This window comes from Marmota marmota, unplaced genomic scaffold (genome assembly GCF_001458135.2).
Source record: "Marmota marmota marmota unplaced genomic scaffold, marMar, whole genome shotgun sequence".
Taxonomy (NCBI): Eukaryota; Metazoa; Chordata; class Mammalia; order Rodentia; family Sciuridae; genus Marmota; species Marmota marmota.
The window spans coordinates 17,954,710-17,975,555 of NW_026000164.1; the positions used below are offsets into that span (position 1 = coordinate 17,954,710).

The following is a 20,846-nucleotide window of genomic DNA, read 5'->3' on the forward strand; positions in this document are numbered from 1 at the left end:
GATGATCAGCTTCTAAAAATGTATCCCGTCTCCCCTGAGACCACTCAGAATTAAAATCTGATTTCAAAGAGGAAAACTGAAGCATGTTCGGGTTTGATTCAGAGTCCTTTGGGTCTCCTGCCCTCTGGCCCCTTTCCTGGTTCAGGGAGTCCTTGGGGGAAATCGTGGGGTGACTCAGTTCCACTACTTGCCTTTGAGAATCAAGGTTGGGCTGATTCCTTCCAAGGGGAATTATCCTTCCCTCCAAGGCTTTGAGACTAGCAAAAAGATGATTTAAGAGAGAAAGGGTTAGTAGGATCTGAAATTGAGGTAGGGGCTCCTTAGGTTGGGGTCACGGCTTATTAAGATTGATGTCCTGGGAGGGATGCCCCTCTGGAAGCTCCAGTTTTGCCAGATCAGAGCAGCCTTTGGTGAAGAGGACTGGTGGCCCTCTCCACCTGTGGGTCTTCAGCTTGGGAGGGAGAACTGTCTTTGGGTCATCTCCATGGTGGTGCTCAGTGGGGTCTTTGGTGAAGGTAGCTGGAGGTATCCTCTTTGTTTTCTCCCATTTCTTTTTCATTTTTCTGTTATTTGTTTCCTAATCAGTTCCTTTCGTGGTGTGGAAAATGAGAGGCTGGTTATACCCATCACATGGTATTGTTTCTGCAGATCCCCTCCCCTCCAGGCACAGTAATTTCCCCATCCCCAGATGAGGGTGATAAGTGTTTGAGATGCATAACTGCGTCTCATTTCAGTGCCTAATAGGAGATGGAGAATGAGCCACGGCACCTTTCTGCTCAGTAAATTCATAATTACAGGCTTCCTTGTCTCGCCTCGTGCAGACGAGAGAACTGCTGATTGGCTGTGGGTCTGTGAGCGTGTACAGTAAGGTGGGCCTTGGCAGGCGCACTTTCCCCCACGTGTGGCACGTTCTGACATAGGGACTGCAGAGAGTTCCCTCCAGAAGGCTCGGTGCCTGAGCCCCGACCTGCACCTGTCTGTCTGGAGTGAGGATTCCCAGCCCTGCTGGAATTCAGCTGTTGGCAGAAGTTTTGAGAGCTGTGTTAGCCAGCAGAGCACATGGTGCCTGAAGAGGAGTTGCTTTCAGACAAAGGCCAAGGAGAAGGTGCTGGAGCAGAGAACGTCAGAAGAGAAGCTGTTTGTGGCAGAAAGACCACTGGCCTGGGAGTTAGAGGTCTGAGTTCTCCTTCATCTCCATCTTTAATTCACTATGTGGTCTCCTGTGAGATCATTTGACCTCTCTGGATATCACCTTCCTTGTCTGTAAAATCAGGGATTGGGAATCATTCAACTGGATTATCTGTTTCAGATCAAAAACTTCTAGAATCTTCTCTGTTATTTGGATTTGCACAAGCAACTCAAGAGGAACTGTCTGGACTGACTCCTCATCACTCATAGGTATCAGCAGGAGCCATCTAATTATCATAACCTTCATCCTTTCAATCCTATTAAATCTTGTTAACAATAACAACACATCTATCATTTATTAAGCACCTACTTTGTGCCAGGCAGAGGCCCTGTGCCAGGTGCTGTGCAGTCACCAACACTTGGAGGTGTGCAACAGCACCTGCTGATAGGTGTGTTCTTTGTGGGTCAGGGAGGTTTCGGTTTTCTCCTGGTGTTCCTATGTGATGTCCTGGGACTTCTTTGCTTGAGACTTACATGACTTAAAAGGGGGCTTCCAAGTGCTCTATATTCTGGGCTCTGAAATTGTGCACTTCTAAGAACCATTCGGAATAGCAGTGGTACTACCCTGGAGTCCATCCCTAACTCTGCCTCTTATTAGCCACATGTCCTTGCAGAGCTAAAGTCTCCTCACCTGAAAGATGGGTAAAGTCATCCTCCTGCCTGCAGAGAACAGTAATGATGAGTTTGTGAGTTACTCTATGTGAAAGCATTTGCATGGGGTTTGGGGCGCAGTAAATGCTGTACAAATATTGATATTCCTTCTTGCTGCGAGCTCCTCTTTCTGCCAGTCAAGAATTATTAGCTGTTGAGTCTCTGTGAACTGCTGGGCAGAGCTCTGATGCTGTGGACACACTAGTGAGCAGGACAGACACTGCTTGGCTCACAGAGCTCACAAGCCCTCAGCCACGAACTCTTTTTCTGCTAAGTCAAAGACTGCATAGACAGTAACATGGCACCTTCTCTCTGGGAAACTTTGCCCTTTTCTTTTAAATTTACACTCTTTACTCTTTGCATTTCAGTCTTGACGTTCCAGTGATATCCCGACTAGGCCCACTTTCTCTCTTTTCAGCCGTATCTGCTACCTGATTCCTTCCTGAGCTGTGTTCCCAGGCATCCTCTTCCTCGTTTACACCTGCTTCCATATGCCCATTTGGCTCTGCAGGTCTCACCCTTCCAATTTTCCGTGTCCTCCACAAGTTCATGGCTTGCTCAAATTCCATTCCCTTCCATGCCTTGCTTCCTCACCTGAAGTTAGAAGGCTTCTTTTCTCCCATGAACTCCCAACGCACTCTATCACGACCCCGTCACTCATAGCATAACTACTCGTCCTATGTATAGTTTGGGTTTTGTTAGTTTCTGCCTAACTTGCCCACAAGTCCTTTGGGGGTCTTATCCTTGGGTCCTGAAGTGTCTTGCATGTGTTGTGTGTGCTCTGAGCAAACATTGGTCAAGTGGGTCAATAAATAAAGGCCGTCAGCTTGCAAGACCACTGTTGGTTGTGCGGTGGGGGGTCCACACCTGCCAGAACCTTCTTCCTCTGACATCTTCTTGAAAAGATTGTAGGTCTCATTTGGATTTTGGCCGACAAGACAAAGTCTTCGTTTTGTTTGCTTTCTTCTTCTGTGGGTGTCCAGCTAACCTTGTATCCTCTCTCTGTTGGGGAGATTTCTGTTACTTAGCAATGTACCTCATTCCACTACCTCATTTTTTAGGAGTTTGGGGGTGGGGAGGATGAGAGAAATTTCACAGAGCTGAGATGCCTCCAAATAAGAAGTTGGCAATCCCTGCCCAGATGCCTTCCAAAGTGGAAGAAGTAAGAAGCTTTCCACTGGAAACATGCAGAAAGCATCCTGAATGTAATGAAGGAGACCATTAGGGTGGACCGTGATTTGGTTCCACCGGGAGTTACTTATTTATTTATTTGACCACTGGTTTCTTAAAGCAGTTTTTCTCCCTCCCTTTCATGAAAAGCTCTCAGAAGGGTCCTGACTGTGGGAGGCAGCTGAGCTCTGCCTTGTTAAAATAACATGAGGGCTTAGAATTGGGCAGGGTACAGAGGGCCTGGTGGATGCCAGAGGATGAAGGAGGGAAGATGTGGGTTTTTAATCTGGCCCCACTATATCAACCAGCAGAGCAGATGCAAAGGGGAAATTCCCGTGCAGTAGGTCCAGACTCAGGGCCAGAGGCAGCAGCTGTGATGGGTGCCCCCAAGAAGGGGTTCAGCTTTGGTCTTCTGCTGTGGATAACAGGAAGTGCTAAAATACCCCATCTGTGCAAGGCTACGGACAACTGAATGCAGAGTTAAGAATGAGGACCTGCTCTGGAGTTACTGCCACTTCAGTGGAAGTCCATTTCTGCCACTTTCAGCTGTGCAGGTCCCATGACTTTGTTAAGCTCATGTTCCTTAGCTGTAAAATGAGGATAAATAGTACACACTTCCAAGGTCACTCGTCGGGGTTTCAGCAGGAAATAGATAGCATGTGCAAATTGTGTCATTTGAGCAAAGATTAAGAAAGGGACTCTTCGTGAACGTGTGGTTCCTTAGGGGCAACGCAGTATTTGGAGTTAGTCACGGTGAGGGCCAGGTGGGGTGTGGCAGGAGAAGGCCCACAGGACCTGGACACAGAGAGGCAGTGCGGAGGGGCCTGCTCTAGGGAACATCGCAGGAGACTCCCAGCGGGTGCAGCATCTGCTCCTCCCACCGGGCTTCCTCCAGCACTGTCTGCACCCAACCAGGCCTGAGGCCAGGGAGCCGCTCCCAGAGGGTCTGTGCGGTCAGCTTCCTGGGCCAGAGAAGGGCAGGCCATGGATCTGGAAGAGCAGATAGAGGACTCCCAGCTCTGAAAGGATTTACCGAGATGAAATAAGATAGTCCCCAGAAGGTGCCGGACAGTGAGGGACTTAAAGTCAGGCACTTGGTCAGCGCTGCTGTCTCTTGTCATCTTTGCTATCGTCATCGTTATCATTAGCATTGTTATTATTGGTGCTGAAGGGTCCTCCTGTAGCCACTGCCTCCTAGCTGTGACTGTCTCTCACTCCTGGGCTGGGACCCACACAGCTGGCCTTTAGCTTCCCTTGGGCAATTGTATTTGGGTTGTGCCAATGGGCTGAGTCCAGCCAGACATGCTTTGGGGTGCCAGGAAGCCCCGACCATGGTTATCCTACATCTCAGTCTTTTCTTTCTCACTAGGGGAGACTGCCCTGCTGAGTCCTGGTGACAGCTGTGCCCAAGTGCTGCTGGGCTGTGAGGACCCTTCTCTGAAATGAAAGCCATGCCTTGGAACTGGACTTGTCTGCTGTCCCACCTCCTGATGGTAGGGATGGGCTCCTCCACTCTGCTCCCCCGGCAGCCACCCCCACTGACCCAGAAGCGGTCCTTTGTCACTTTCCGAGGAGAGCCCACCGAGGGCTTCAATCACCTGGTGGTGGATGAGAGGACAGGGCATATTTACTTGGGGGCTGTCAACAGGATCTATAAGCTTTCCAGTGACCTGAAGGTCTTGGTGACCCACCAGACAGGGCCGGACGAGGACAACCCTAAGTGCTACCCGCCCCGCATCGTCCAGACGTGCAATGAGCCTCTGACCACCACCAACAACGTCAACAAAATGCTCCTCATAGACTACAAGGAGAACCGGCTGATTGCGTGCGGGAGCCTATACCAGGGCATCTGCAAGCTCCTGAGGCTGGAGGACCTCTTTAAGTTGGGGGAGCCTTTTCACAAGAAGGAGCACTACCTGTCGGGGGTCAATGAGAGTGGCTCGGTCTTCGGAGTGATTGTCTCCTACAGCAACCTGGATGACAAGCTCTTCATCGCCACGGCGGTGGATGGGAAGCCTGAGTATTTCCCTACCATCTCCAGCCGGAAGCTGACCAAGAACTCTGAGGCGGATGGCATGTTCGCTTACGTCTTCCATGATGAGTTTGTGGCTTCCATGATCAAGATCCCCTCGGACACCTTCACCGTCATCCCCGACTTTGATATCTACTACGTCTATGGTTTCAGCAGCGGCAACTTTGTCTACTTTTTGACCCTTCAGCCCGAGATGGTGTCCCCTCCAGGCTCCACGACAAAGGAACAGGTGTATACCTCCAAGCTCGTGAGGCTTTGCAAGGAGGACACAGCCTTCAACTCGTACGTGGAGGTGCCCATTGGCTGTGAGCGCGGCGGGGTGGAATACCGCCTGCTCCAGGCCGCCTACCTGTCCAAAGCCGGGGCTGTGCTGGGCCGGACCCTGAGTGTCCGCCCAGACGACGACCTCCTCTTCACCGTCTTCTCCAAGGGCCAGAAGCGGAAGATGAAATCTCTGGATGAATCAGCCCTGTGCATCTTTATTCTGAAGCAGATCAATGACCGCATTAAGGAGCGCCTGCAGTCCTGCTACCGGGGCGAGGGCACGCTGGACCTGGCCTGGCTCAAGGTGAAGGATATCCCCTGCAGCAGCGCGGTGAGTCGGGGGGAGCACTGGGCTGGGTGGTGGGCTGTGCATAAGGACCCAGCCTTATAATTTCTCTTCCCATTTTGTGAACAGGACAACTATATTCCATCCTGGGCCTCACTGGACTCACACCACCACTGGCTCTGACGCTCTGAGTATATGAGAGTCAGAAGTGGAGATAAGGCATTCGATTCCCATTGCCACCTGGGTCTCTCTCTATTCCAGGCTGGCTTGCTGCATACAAGAGGGCGTGATGGGAATGGGTAGGAGAGTGTGAAGGAGATGTCCTGGGCACCGGCCTGGTAGAGGGCTGTAGCACCCTTCTCATTAACCAAGCCTGCCAATCACGTTCCTGACTGTTTAGAACAAGAGCAGAGGTGGGAGAGAGGAGAGTGGAAGAAGTCACTCTAGATGTGTGGTGTGATGGATGTGGGATTTCAGGAAAGCTAGGTTTTGAGCCCCTTGTGTATTTTTAGGACATGGGAAAAGTGAGGGCAGAAGTCAGGTAGGAGAAGCAAAGGAGAGCAGAAATAAGGCAGAGAGAAGAAAAGAGAACTTGTTTGGGAAAGGGATGGAAGGAGACAGACTGTTTATTAAGCATCTTCTGTGTGCACAGTGCCCTGGAAATGATGCATTCCAGAGTCAGGAAGCCAGAGAACAGCATCAGGTGACAGACATGCTATAGGAGCCCAGAGTGAAGGTAGCTGGTTCAGGGGCCATCCCATGACCCGTGGGACTTGGTGTGCTGATAGGTATGGCCTTGCAGGAGGACCTCAGGTGAAATGGCTGACACAGCTTCCTGCCTCCCCACCCCTTTCAATATGAAAAGCATCTGCTTTTCTGAGCTTGACTTCTGTTCATCTTTCAAAGGGTACTGTTCTCTTTTCACCTTCTTCAAGATTCCTCTGTTGGCATCTTCCGTGCCCACGACTCTCTCCCTCTCCTTTTTTCATTTCCATTTAAAAAATGGTGAACCTAGTTTGTAATCTATCTTGTAAAGCTAACTGGAAGAGGAGGGAGGAAAAATTCATCCATCAGATCCAAATATGCATTTGTCCCAATGTGATTGACTGCTGCTCAAACTTTGGTGGCATTTTGTATGAGGAAAATGTATTTTGGTTGCATTGAAAAGTGTGTTTCCCTCCATAAAGTATAACTGCTTGCCAAACAGATCTCAGAGGACACTGGCACCTCTTCACTGGTGCATGATGAGCAACACCATTCCTCTGTCCATTGTGATTTGAAGTGGGGGCAGTGAAGAGGGAGCAGAAGGAGCCCAGCAGAGTTTACCTTTGGTGCTCTGACATTTAGGCTCAGTCTGTTTTCCAGGGGCAGATTTTGGGTACCTGGGATGAAATGAAAAAATTCCATCCCTATTTGGAGGAACTGAAAGGCCAGGAGACCCTGTGCCACAAAGGAAATGGGAGAGGCAGAGCATCAACCAATGGGAAAATGAGAGCCAGGCCAGAGAAGAGAGGGGACTCCAGCACCTGTTGAACCCTGGCCAGTGACTTCACCTTTGAGAATGCCTCCTGAATGGGCCTGGTGTTTAGGGTAGTGGTTGATCCACTTGAGAGGGTCTGTGGTACAGGGTTAGGATCTGGGGGATCACAGACTGCTCCCAAAAGAAGATAATCAGTGACAGGCCAGATTTTGTGTTATGTCTATGTACATATGCAAATAAAGGTCTCTGGGGAGATACATTGGCATATTGAAATAGGTCCTCCCCCTGTGCTGCTAAAATGGAATATCTGAAGCTGGGCAATTTATAATGAACAGAAATTTGTTTCACACAGTTCTGGAGGCTGGGAAATCCAAGTTCAAGGTGACTTCCTCTGGCAAGGGCCTTCTCGCTGTACCATAACGTGGTGGAAGGGCAAAGAGAAAGCCAGAGAAAGAACAAGAGGAACTGAACTCACCTTACTGCCTTAATAACAATCAATCCACTCACGAGGGCAGATCCCTCATGGCCTAACCACTTCTTCAATGCCCTTCTTATTAATACTGTTGCAATGGCAATGAAATTTCAACCTGAGTTTGGGAGGGGACAAATATTCAAACCCTAGTACCTTAGTTTAAACCCTCATTTTGTCTTGAGTACCTCAGACCCAACAAGATCAACTAATTGCCCAAGGTCACACATCCTGTGAAGGAGTGGCAGAGCCAGCACTCAAGGAGAGTCCCCCTTACCTGCATGCCATATACATATTTGCACAGCCTTGCACACATATACTTGCATGCGTGCCATAAATAGTCCCATGAGTGTGCATACATAAACCTATGTTAGCAGATGTCAAGTCTATGCTAGGTGCTTACTATGAGATCAGAGGGGTTGGCAATCTCTGCAGAAAACTTGCTCACAACTGTCTTTTGGGCTGTGCTTTTGGGAGCAGCAGCATATCTGACTGCCACCGGCAGGTGTTGGTCCTGCCCTTGCTCCCTGCCACAGCACAAAAAGCCAAGTTCATCCTGGAAGTCTGCAGGCGGGTCCTAACACCACATGGTAGCCTTGGAGAGTACAGAGGCGATACAGCTTTGCAAGACAGACTGATGCCAGGACTGGGAGTAATGGAGCCAGATAACAAGCTTTTGATTTTTCTTTTGGCTTTAATTAGCCCTTTCAAGTTAGAGGCGAGTTCGGGGCCGAGAATTGAAAGGAGGAGGCCAGAAACTCGGAGCAGGGCTGGGGTTGTCTCCCCAGCCAGTCTAAAAAAGGCCAGACTGGCTTTTAATGCACAGTATCAGTTTCCTTTGATTTGGCTGATACCCGAGTTACTTTGCTCTGGCCCTCTTGTTACAATTCATTTGGACTCAGCTCAGACCACACATGTTTCACACGACATTGACATCGGCCAGGCCGGACTCCTGAGCCCCATGGAGTCTGCTGCACTGGCAAACCCAGCTTTCCTTTTTCCCATTCCCAAGGCTGTTGGGTTGGTTTCTTTCCCCCTTCCCTGCCTAGAGGCAGAAGATGGTCAAGATGAACCCTGGAATTCTTTTTTCCTTCTGAGAATGGAACTCCCTTGGGACCTGTGAAGTGGACCCCGGATCTCAGGTGGCCTCTGTCCTGTGGTGTTTCCGCTGTTAGAAAAATGGGCCAGAGAAGGCTTGCTGTGCCCACATCAGAGGTGAGCTTGGGGCCAGCAATGGCCTCCTCCTGGGGATGTTTTGCTGCAGATGCAAATACACATTGGAAATGCAAATCCCTGAGCAGATACTGGGTGTGGAGGGTGGGGAGTTTGCAAGGTATATTCTGGTGTTTTGGGGGAATGGGAAATTTGGCTTCTAGCCATTCCTTCTCCTGGGTGCTGGTTTTCTTCAGCCAGAATGGAGAGGGGTATCCAAGAACAAATGTGCAAGTGTCTGAAAATTGCTCCTTAGATCTCATGAGGACCTGGCCATAAGAAGAGTTCTAGAAGGACCTGTCAGGTGTTCTAGTTCATCCTGGGGCTCAGGGAAACTAACAGTTAACCTGAGGCCCATTTTACTAATGGGTGTCCAGGTGAGTTAATGACAAAGACTTGATTTCTCTCTTTCTCTAGCTCAGCACCAGGAGGTCCCTACTCTGGCCTCTTTTGTAGGCTGCCATGCCCCTCTGTCTGCCGAGACAGGATGGTAGGGCTGAGGAGCCCAAGCCTGTGGTTTCTGTCCTGTGATCTGGCCCAGTGCAGGCTTGGTGTCCAGGTATTTCTGAGTGGCTGACTGTACCTCCTCTCCCTTTCTCCAGACTCCTGGGTAAGTTCCCAGAGCACTAGCCTCTGCCTCCAAATGGGCTGCTGAATGGTGGAATGTGTTGGCCTTGGAATAGTGCTTGGCAATGGATGCCCTGCTGGTGGATGCCAAGATCGTGGAATGACATCAGTCCCCAGGAGTCCAGAGTATGGTCATATGGCCTATGTGGCAAGAACAAAAGCTGTGCTCATGGGAGTGGCCATCTCTCCCTCCACTTAAATCTTCCCAAGTTTGGGACGAATTGAGAAGTGGCCATAGGAATCAGGATGGTCAGCCTGAGGACTGACAGGGCTGGATGGGGTGGGGGTGGGGTGAAGGTGAGCCACAATCAGCTTCTTCACTATTCCTTTAAGGCTGGACCTCGGAGGGACCTTTCACTAGAAAATTTGGGTCCCTGTGGCAGAACCACCACCTCCCACCTGTCAGACAGAGGTTGGGGGAGCAGAGCGTGCTGTCTGATGATAACACTCAGGCTCTCTGCTGGTTTATGAGGATTTTATCAGATCCTTTTCCTCTCTCAGCAGTGCTTTAGGACAACAGAAAGGGCAGACAGCTCTCTAGCTGGGGGAACAGAGGGACAGAAAAGTCAAGTACTTCCCTGAGTGTCATGTAATGAGTAGACTAGAACCTGCTGGGCATTCAGATCTCAGCTGAGGCTTCTACCAAGGTTTATCTCCATGTGTGCTACTGGCCATTGTCTAAGTGGGCAGTGCCTCGTGCAGGGACGGTCTGGGCATTGCAGGGCATTTGTGATCCAGGCCCTGAATGCTAGGCACCCACGGAATTCTCTAGTTCCACTGCAGCCAGAAAAGCTCTCCAAACTTCTCAAAGATGCTCACTGGGAACCACAGCTGGGCCAAGTTTCCTCTGACTTTGAGACGTACCCACCATCCCTGCTGGTCACAAGAGGATCACAAAGTGCGAGGGACTGAGCACTTTTATATTTCACTTGAAGCCTCACCTCTTGACCAGTGGTGTGTATCACAGGTGTGGGGGACCCCCATTTCCACATGCTGTTTGACTCGCTGGTTTCCCCTCGCATGCAGTCCTGGGGAGGACTCGGGTCACCCCCTTGGACTGAGGCTGGCCTTGCATCCCAGCCTGGACAGTCACTCGGGTTTGTCTGGCGCCTGAGATCCTGAAACTCCACGAAAGTGAGCATCCGGAATGGCCAGGCAGCCGTCCCAGGCCCAGGGGCTGGCTGCTGCCCGTCTGCTTGGGTGTTTTCTTTACCCCGTCAGCAGGAAGCACAGCGCTGACTAGATGGGCTTGTTTCCTGTTGTTTATGGCGCTAGGCAACGTTGGCTCTTCCTGCGGGGCTCCTGCCCTCCCTCAGTCCAAGACCTCCTCCTTTTCCCGCCCCATCCCTCCTTTCTCATCTCTGACACTGTTTCAACACACTACAGCCCATAAACATGCACAACAAGCCACACTTACACTCTGGCCTTGTAGGTGGACACATGCACATTTTTTATACCAGCCTAAGCCCTTCCCCTTTCAACCCTTCAGCCTTCTGGTTTGGCATTTGGTGGCCTGGTGTATGGCAACCCCATCTTGATAGAATCAAGTCTTTCCACTCTCACCTCACTATGGCTCCTGTCCCAGGTATTCAGGTAAAGTCACCCAGCTAACACCTTTTTGAGAGACCCACCCCAGTCAAGCATGCATGGTACCTGGGGTGTAGCATGGTGGCTGAGCCCTGGGTGGCGTGCTGGGCCTAGCAGGAGGAAAGGCTCTGAAGTTGGCCTCCTAGGCTGGATGTGTTCTCCCAGGATGCCTCCCCTGGAGCCAGTGGATCAACAGGGTAGTGTAGGACCCAGTGGGCACATGTGCTGAGTTTTAACACAGGGTGCTGCTAAAGGGACCTCAGCATAGGGTTTACCAAGCTGGGGATTAGGACACAGGGCCTTGCGATGCTGAGACATCACTTTGTGTGCCTGGCATAGAGGCATGCATACCTGTACACATACCATGTGCACAGAGTTCCACTCTCTACGTGATGATGGCTTTCTTTCTTAGGTGTCTGTCTCCCCACGCTTGATGTCTACCTGCTACCCTCTGCTTCTCCCTCCCTGTCTGCATTGAACTCACATTCCCTGTCCGTTTTCGTCTCCTGGTTCCTCTCCATCTCCTTCTTTCTGTGGCTTGTTCTCTCCCACGCCCACACACTACATTCGGCAGCAGATACAGTGAGATTCCTCTCTCACGTGTGCGTGCGCGCTCACACACGCCCACCTTGTACAGTATGCTATAGCCCAGCCCAGATGGGAAGCTGAACCTCTTCTCCATCCGCACAGAGACTAGCCCTGCTTACCAGGACAGATGTGCATTTCTGGGCCTTTCCTTCAATTCCCATCACCCACACAAGGAGGCATCTTGGCCCGGATACCGGCTGGGGAATCTGGATCTTTGGGTTCCAGCCAGCATCAGCCTGTGAGATGTAACAGGGTTGGTAAGCAGTTTCCCTTTTGCTCTGTTGCACAAATTTTGTCTTCAAGAAGGAGCTGATAAAATACTATCCCTTTAATGAAGTGCAAATGATAAATACACAGAATTAATAACTAATGATAGACACAGAGCATGTGGGATTTGTAGTTCACAACATTTTCACAGCATGATCCTGTATGTCTACCTTCAGTTATAACACACCCAATGAGTGAGAAAGGGGTGTAATGATGTCACTGTGGTTTAATTGTTAGATTTCTTTCTTTTTTTTTTTTTTCTCCATCAATGTCGGCCTTTTGAGAGCTTTGGACTATGCCTAACCCAGATGTTAGATTCAACATCCTAGGCCAGGAGATGTATCTCCTGTCACCTGGCATATGTTTTCCTTCCACAAGACTGTGTTCCAAAGGCGAAGTGGATGTATTTGAAGGAGAGGATCCTTTTCCAGCCACCCCCTCCCACTGTCATCCCCAGGTGTCCCTTAGCTTTTGCAAGGTGGAAGGAAACTCCACACACTGACACTCTGCACTTGTTTTCTTTTCTTTTTTTTTAAATTTTTTAAATTTTTTTGGTACCAGGGATTGAACCCAAGGGCCCTTAACCACTGAGCCACATCCCCAGCCCCCAGCTTCCCCCTGCCTTATTTTTTTCTTTCTTTCTTTCTTTCTTTTTTTTAGAGACAGGGTCTCACTGAGTTGCTTAGGACCTCCCTAAGTTGCTGAGGCTGGCTTTGAACTTAAAATCCTCCTGCCTCAGCCTCCCCAGCCACTGGGATTACAGGTGTGCACCACTGTGCCCGGCTTGTACTTATTTCTTTTTATTAAGAAAGTTAGTAGAAAGGAGGAAAAGAAAGAACGGGGAGATCTTTCTGCCCTTTGGCCTCTGGTTTTTATTCCTAGCGGATTTGTTCCCTGATGCTGTCCCCAAATATGAACTGGGACCCCTGGGAGGAGAAAGCCAGCATTATTCCTGCGTGGTCACTGCATCTCTGTTGGAGTTGCAGAATGTAATGGGATTGGCACGGCTGCTTTGCCCAGCATGCTGGCAACATTACCCAGACTCTCACATGGGCCTGAGGAAGAGACACGGCAACAAGAGTGGGCTAATAAAATTTATTCCCACTAATAAGAGAATGACCCACCCTATAATTCAGCCTGGCGAGCGGGGCCACTGCTTCCCTGAACCCGCCAGAAAACACACAAACTTAATCATCGTGGTGTTCCTTGCTTCAATTACAGTTCTAGTGGCGGCTGGGAGGGAGAGAGGGGCCTGGAGATTGATGGGCTGGTGGTGTGGGATTTATCTGCCCATGACATGGGGCTTCTGGGGATGGAAAGGCAGCGGGCAGCATCCCAGTGGGTTGGGGTTAGTAATGCTTACAAGGTGGGGAAGATCCCCGGGAATTTCCCAAGGGTCCAGTTTGGGCATGGCTGCCACCTGCAGAGTTGTACTACTCTGGCCAGGCTGGCCCACTGCGCTGGCCAGTCCGGACCTTCCCCAGGCCATTGTGCTGTGGCCCTGGCTGCTTGTCAGTGCTCTCAGTAGCTCAGCTAATGAGGATAAGGTCAGGGGTCCAACCCCCTGGATCCCGACTGAGCTACGCTTTGTTGGCTCTGCTCTGCAGCCCTGGGAGGGATGCATGGCCAGAGCTCTATTGGTTACAGCCTGGTCTGAAGAAAGGGTGTCTGGATTAATGCCCCTCTCCTGGGAATATGGCTCAAATTAGTGGCCTTAGTTCCCTGCTAGAAGGCTTGCTTGTTATCATGATGCATGAAAGTCCTCTTAGATATCTGGTGACATGGGACCACAGTTGGTCTCCAAGCACAGATTTCAAAATGAATGTGAAAGAAAGTGTTACCTTTGTCCAGAGCTTTCCTTATCGCATAGGTAATTAAGTGCATTCTTTAATTCAATGAATATCTGCATGAAAAGCCACCCTGCACCCCTACAGAGCTCCTAAAACACGATGACCTTATATCATGTTTTTTGGCCCCCTCCTCTCCTTTGTGAAATGCCGGGAAGTAGGGCTGTGTTTCTTGGAAAACTCAGCTGCAATTTAGTTGGGTTGTTTTTCCAACCAGAGACACTTTTCACTGAGTCCCTTGAATAACATATTTGTCTAACTAGGTTACTGTGGCGGTGGCTTGATGGATCTCCCTCCCTTTCTCTGTACACATTCTTTTTCTTTTTTTTACAATCTCATTGAAAAAGACACAATAAAGAATCATTTTGAAATGATAGATACATTAGCAACTAAGTGGGTGAGGCCAAATCCCACTTTCCCTTTCCATCATCTGTGCTCACAGCCAGGGTGCTGGTGACAAGCTTCACCTGGAGCAGCACTTCCCTGGCTTGGATCTTGAGCAGCCCTTCCAGAGAGGGTTAGGAATCATCACGGAGAGAGGAAAGTTTATGCAGAAGGGTGAAGCCAAGAGAAGGCTGGAGAGTCAGGCTTTTCTGATTTCTTTCTTTGTTAGAAATGATCACTCCCAGCAGGGTATGGTGATGCACGCCTGTAATCCCAGTAGCTCAGAAGGCTGAGGCGGGAGGATTGTGAGTTCAAAGCCAGCCTCAGCAATTTACAGAGGCCCTAAGCAACTCAATGAGAACCTGTCTCTAAATAAAATACAAAAAACGGCTGTTGGTGTGGCTCAGTGGTTAGGTGCTCCTGGGTTCAATCCCCAGTACCAAAAAAGAAAAAAAAAAAAAAAGAAATAATTACTGAATCAGCCTGATGTGGGAGCATCTTAGAAAGTAATAGGCTTCCTGATGAGGCCAAACCTAAACCTGCTAGAGTCTCCCAAAGATGTTCCTTACTCCTGAAGGACCCTCTGCTTACCTCCACCTTACCTCCACCTGTGAGCAGGTAGAATGGAAGGTGCATGGAACCAATGTAGTCTGTGCTTCAGACTCTGGTAGGTTTATGAACACCCTAGGGGTCAGTGGCCATATTTGAGATATGGTTCCCAATAAGTGGGTGATCATTATCTCCCTGTACTGCAGAGCTTTACAACTGGAGTCTGTATTTAGACATGAGCTATTACAGCTTTTCTGATCAATATCTCCTTTAAAAAGAAATCCCACATGCGTAATTCACTGATTCCTGTTTCCAGAAGAGGCCTGCTGTGTATGTGTGTATGCGCGTGTGTGTGTGTGTGTGTGTGTTTGTGCGTGTGCAAATGTAATTAATGGCAAGAAATGTAGGGCTGCCAGGCATGAAGAATTGAAAGACCTTTTCCTGGCCCTATCAGTAGGAAGCTGTGGGCTTCCCTCCTCTTTCTCTCCTAACTTGTGTTTCTTTTGGAAATTTGAACTCTCACTTTCTTGAGACAAATGGACCCATTTGGACAAGGAAGAAACCCAGTTCTGGTGAAGGGCTAGGGCCTTCTTGAGAGGGGAGAGTTGGCTGGGCCCAGGGTCTGGGGAGAACAAAAAGGAGAGCTCATCCCCCCGTGTCTCCTGTTCTCCCCAAGCCCCCTTGAGCTACCTGGAAGGAAGCCCCAGCACAAGATCACTTTTCTCCTTCTGGACTGGGAATTTGCAGCTCTATTTTTTTCTGTAACTTGATAGGTAATTGTAGGAGCCACTTCACGCTCCAGGCCTTGATTTTTCTCTCCTGTATAATGGGGTTGTCAGATGTTGTGACCTTCAGTTATTTTCTTCTTGGGAATAGCAGGCTGTCTTAAATGGGGGTCTGACACTGTGTCCTAACACAAGAGAACTTGGAGTTGAGCCCAAGCCCAGGCAGCCCCGCCCTCTGTCCTCCCCCAGGCACATAACTGAAGCAGGCACGGACAGCTTTGTCGAGTCTAGATCTACCTCTATCACTAGGAAAGGGCAATTCTTAAGGCAGAAACTGAGACTTTTGCATCTTTATATCACTGGAGCCTCCCCTAGTGCTTGGTTCTTTTAAATGCTCCAAAACAAATTAATAAGTAAAAAACTATAAATAGCATTGTCTTATTTAGTGCCTCAGTAGGGGATTTGACAGGAAAAGTCCCCAGATGACCCCATGGTGGGTGAGCTTGGGTAAGTCTCAGATGCCTTCATTTCCTGTTTAATGGATGGGAGGGGTAGTGTCCCAGTTTGGGGGTGGATTTAGGGGTGCTCAGGACTCCATGAGTGAGATTGTACAATACTGTCCCATTTGGGAAGGAGAGGGGGGCTGGTTTGCTCCCAGGTGTAAGGACCTTTCTCTTTGCTGGACCATAGGTGCTGCCCATAGTACAAGGTGAGGTCAAGGCTGACTTAGATTTCTCATCCTGGGGTTCAGGGCAGCCAGACAGGTGCATCTGTGGTCCAAGCAGTCGGCAGCATCCCCCATCCATCCATCCATCCATCCATCCATCCATCCATCCATCCTACTGGCTCACCTGGCCTGCTTTTTTGGATCAATTTGGGATATTTGTTAAGAGTGGATGCCTGGGGTAAGATGGGCAGCCTGTGGCTATGGAAGAGACTGTCCCAGAGCTCAGCTAATTGACCCACAGGGGGATGGACCTGCTGACCTCTCCCTCGTTAACACTGCATTTGGACCACTGAGCTCTGGCCTAGTTCTGACCTCTCCATAATAAGGACTCAATGGGGGGTTTCTGCAAAGGTGGGACAACCACAGGCCAGGGCTAAAACGGCTCCATGTGGCAGGGGAGGTGCCAGAGGAACAGAGCAGAGGCCATGCTAGCAGGGGTCAGGGGTGATTTTAGGATCAGGCACCAACTCCTCCTCATCCCCTCCGGTCCTCAGGATGGGTTGGCATAGCCGTTAGCATCTGTCACTGGGACTTGGACTTGGGGGTCTCTACAGAGGGCTCCAGGGTCTGCCTCCACCTGTAGCCCTTCTCAGGGAGTCCCCACCGAGACCATCAGACACTTCTGTGCTCCTTGGGCGCTGCTTTGCCGCACTGCCCCGGATCCTGGGGACACTGCCTGAGGAAGGATACTGGCAGCATTGAAAATCCCCTTTCTGTGGAGATGATAGAGCTTTTCAGAGTGCCAGTCTCTCTGCAGAGTGGGAGCAATTTCCCTGTAATTGGTAAAGTAACCGTAACTGCTCTGTCATTTGTATGTAGCGACACGTAATTGCACGGTAACCTTTGCCGCTGTGTGCGAGGGAAGCGTGGTAAGCTATTAGATTGTAATTCGGAGTGTCAGCTCCGGCTCCCCACACCACCTCACCAGGGCTGCTGCTGCTCAGCAGGCCATGGGGAGGCCTCCGTGGGGCCTCTTGGCCCCCAGATCCAGTTGGGGGTCCTGCTCGGTAGAGCCCTTTGCTAGGAAAGGACCATCAGGAGATGAAGGCCAGGTGTCTGGAAACCCAGCACCTCACCTGAAAGAGTGGAAAGACACAGATGCCTTCCTCTGGCTTTCTGATGGAGTGAGTGGGTCCAGGATGGGGCCCCACAGAGTTATAATGCATAGTGCTCCATCTTCTGAATCTGAGATCTCAATTCTCTACTCCTCCATCTGGCCTGGTTGGCCCAATATCTACTCTATGCTGACAGATATTTAGGAAGAACCCCCTTTGCTACTTCACTTGACAACACTAGCCCCTTAATCTTGATAATGCCTCTGAGGTAGACACTGGATTTTCTCAGAGATACTGAGACTCACAAAGGCTAGCTGAGTTTTCGAAGGCGACAAACCATAATAAAGGCTAACACTTCCATAGCTCTTCCTAACTGGTGGCACTGTTCCCTAGGTATTGAATTATTTAATCGTCACCACTGTACTATGAAGGATGTACTATTATAAACTCCATTAACAGGTGGCAAACTAGAGAGAAGTTAAATGACTTTCCAAAGATCACACAGCATTAAGTAGCAGAGATGGAATTCAAGCCTTGTTGCCCACTCTTAGCCACTGTGAAAGCCAGACTTTTATTTATCCATCCATCCAACCACCTGCCCCTCCATGAATCCATTCATCCATCCGTCCATCCATACATCCATCTAACCAACCCCCATCCCCACACATTCATCCATGTACCGCCCCCCCATCTATCTACCCACCCACCCACCCTCCATCCATTTAACACATGTATCTTAACCTACTATGCACCAGGAACTAAGCTAAAGGTACAAAAATATAAAACATGCTCCCTGTCCTTGAGTTCATAGTCCCTGGAGTGCATGGCCACCCATCTTAATTGACACCTCACACATTCCATGAAGGCTTTGGGGGCAGTGGGGAGAAGATGCAGTGTCCTTCAGATGGGGCAGAGGTTGTAGTTCTAAGGCTTCTAGGTATGTTGATGGAGCTGCTCTAGTGGGTAGCACGTGATTCTCATGGCCTGGGTGCTTATGTGCTTCCCTTGTTAGAATGAAGTTGCTCTTTAATAAATAAGCATCATCATGGTGGCCACAATGGGGTGACTGAAAGGGGATCACAGCCAAGTCTGGACCTAGTTCCTCTGGCTATGGCTCTAATCTGGCTGTAATGGGGCCCAGGGGGAGTCTCAGTCAACAATCACCACCCTCCCCTGTTGCCCAGGGTGCTCAGGAATCCACACCAGCCTTCACCTGTTCTAGGCTGGATTTCCACTCAAAAACAATGTGAAATATCTTGCATCGAAGGGGTGGAAAGACACAGGTGCTGAAGAGCTTCCAGTCCACTGGGCCCTTCACCATTGCCCCCTCCAGTCCTCACAATGGTCCTGTCTTCCTGCTTTAAAGTCAGGGAAAGTGAAGCTCAGAGAACAACAGGACCAAGTTGTCCAGATGAGAAGCAGCTGAGCTGCCCTGCAAACCTGTCGCCTGATTTTCTTCCCCACCACTTGCATGTGAAACGTCCCTCCCCTATTGCCCCAGGAAACAGGCCTCCTCCCCACCACAGCTGGGGGACCGCTGCATCCATGCTGACCTGAGCCATCTTGGTCAAAGGCCTTGGTCAAAACTCCATCACCTGGACCCCCATAGCAGGGAGAAACTGAGCCATGGGGCACCAAGTTGTCAGTCCCAGCGCATCCTTTGCCTCGTTTGAGCCTGATGATAACCCTGGAGTAACTGCCATGGTACAGGAGAGGAGACTGAGCCTCCGCCCCTGATCCTACCCTTTCCTACCCCTGATCCCACCCTCTGCCCCCTTTCCTACCCTTTCAGTAATTCTTCACTATGTCAAGATAAAAGGTTTAATCATCTGATATTGTGAGCCTGATGTTGGGTAGTATACGGTAGTAAACAAGGCTAGAATACCATGTTTAATTGACGTGTGTTTAGAGGAGAACAGTGTGTGTCTCTGAGGGGCTCACAGGGAGCTGCATGAGTGGAAGATGGGCGAGCCCTGGGCTCAGGCTTTGGGGTTGGGCTGTCCTCACTTCCCTTTGATAAAAAATTCCTCACCTGGTCTCCTGGCTGCTGAGGTGCTGCAGAGAAAGGGACCCACAGGTTGCTAACCTTCTGCCTCTGAGTGAGCATGATTTGATGATGCAGTTGCTGAAGTGCATACTCTTTTTCTTTTCTTTTTTTTTTTTTTTTATAGTTTACTGTTGATTTTTGCTCAATCAAAGGGAAAAATTGTGTTTGGTAAATCCGACCACACAGAAAGGTAATTCTGGAAACTGAGAAGCCAGAAGTCTCCCACTTTCAGGTTAATGAGTGTTATAAGTGTGGCCAGGTGATGGGGGACACTGACCTTGCTCTACACCTCAGTCTCCCCCTATGCAAAGTAGTCAATCATTCAGTCTCATCTCCTTGGAAAATGGGTTTTAGGACAAAGTACAAGGGTTGCTGATGGCAGAGGTCCCTGCAGCAGTGTAGCCCCAAAAAGTTAGGGATGTGGATTCCTTGTGAGCCAGAACCAGCAGTGTTCAAGGACCATGAGGATTCCGGCGCTCCAGCTTCCCTGGGAACGCCTGGCAGGTTGCCATGGTTACCTCCAGCAAGGCATGGACATCGCTTCCTCTTCTCCTGAGTCTTTGCTTTCTTTCTTCTCTCCATCCCTTTTAACTTCTACTACCTGTCTGCTTCCTCATTTTATCTTCATGGGAAGAACAATAAAGGTCAACCTAGACCTTGAAAGTTCCCTCCTAAATTTGACTCCTGTGGCTCTTTGTAGAGGGAGAGTGGAGAGTTGAGTTTGGTCTGGGGTGTGGACCAGATGATGTAGGAGAAACCAGAAGTAATCAAAGGCATGAAGCAGACATCTGCTCTGCACATGGCTGCGGGGCCTGCCCACACTCTCCCCCTGTCCATCCTGACTGCCTGGGAGGAAGAAGGGGAGAAAAAAGGGGAGAGGTCAGAGAGAGCTTTCAATGCTCAGCACATGGCCTTCCCCAGGTGGACGATGGCTGCCAGCCCCCTCCGTGGAACAGAGCGGAGGAGCCCCAGGCCCTGGAGAGCTCAATTGGCCACTTTCACACAGCTGCGCTGGCAAGAGCCTGCCTGCTGTTCTCCAGATTTCTCTTGCTTTGGCCGGATTGAAGCCTTTAAAAAAGTGACACCTTGTATTTTATTTCACTCCTTTTTCTGAAAGATCCAAAGACATTTACAGGCATGAGCGCAATAGGCTTTATGGTAGCCCATCAAAAAGCAGGGATTGTTTCCTTCGTCTTTATAGAGCAGAAAATAAAAGCACAGGAAGACGGAGTAACTCTTCTGAGGCCACACAGTGCTTCCAAGAAAGGGTGGAAAATCCAGTAAGTTCCTGGTGCCTGGGAGAGGCCTGAGCCAAACCAAGGCTGTTTGTGGAGAGTGCTGGAGGCTCCTTGCAAGTCACTGTGCAGGCCTCTGCACCGGTGTTGCGTGGGTACCCCTCGTTACATTGGGGATCTGGAGGCCTCATGGGAAAAAAAAGGGGAGACTGAGCAGAAATGCTGTGGGGATCTGGCCAAGAAGCTCTCCCTACTGGCTCCTGACCCCTGAGATTGTGCTTCCTGGAGCCAAAGAGTTGGGTTGGTGTGTCCCATAGGATATTTCAAGAGTATCTTTAAGGAAGGCTGACAGGTGTTATTGCTTAAAAGGGCTCGGCAAAGTGGCGCACACCTGTAATCCCAGCAGCCCAGGAAGCTGAGGCAGGAGGATTGCAAGTTCAAAGCCAGCCTCAGCAA

General features: G+C 49.9%; 1 protein-coding gene across 4 annotated transcripts in view; it reads left to right on the top strand.

Moving 5' to 3' along the window:
- Plxna4 (plexin A4) overlaps window positions 1-20,846 on the top strand; it is a 427,134-nt gene that overhangs the window by 66,007 nt on the left and 340,281 nt on the right. For 3 of the 4 annotated variants that reach the window (XM_048786917.1, XM_048786920.1, XM_048786919.1), the window contains exon 2: window positions 4,379-5,636. In XM_048786917.1, coding sequence (XP_048642874.1) covers window positions 4,452-5,636 — 1,185 coding nt within the window. In that variant the 5' untranslated portion in view covers window positions 4,379-4,451. Of the gene's footprint in view, window positions 1-4,374; window positions 5,637-20,846 lie in introns of those variants that run through there. The other variant, XM_048786918.1, reaches the window with a different exon arrangement.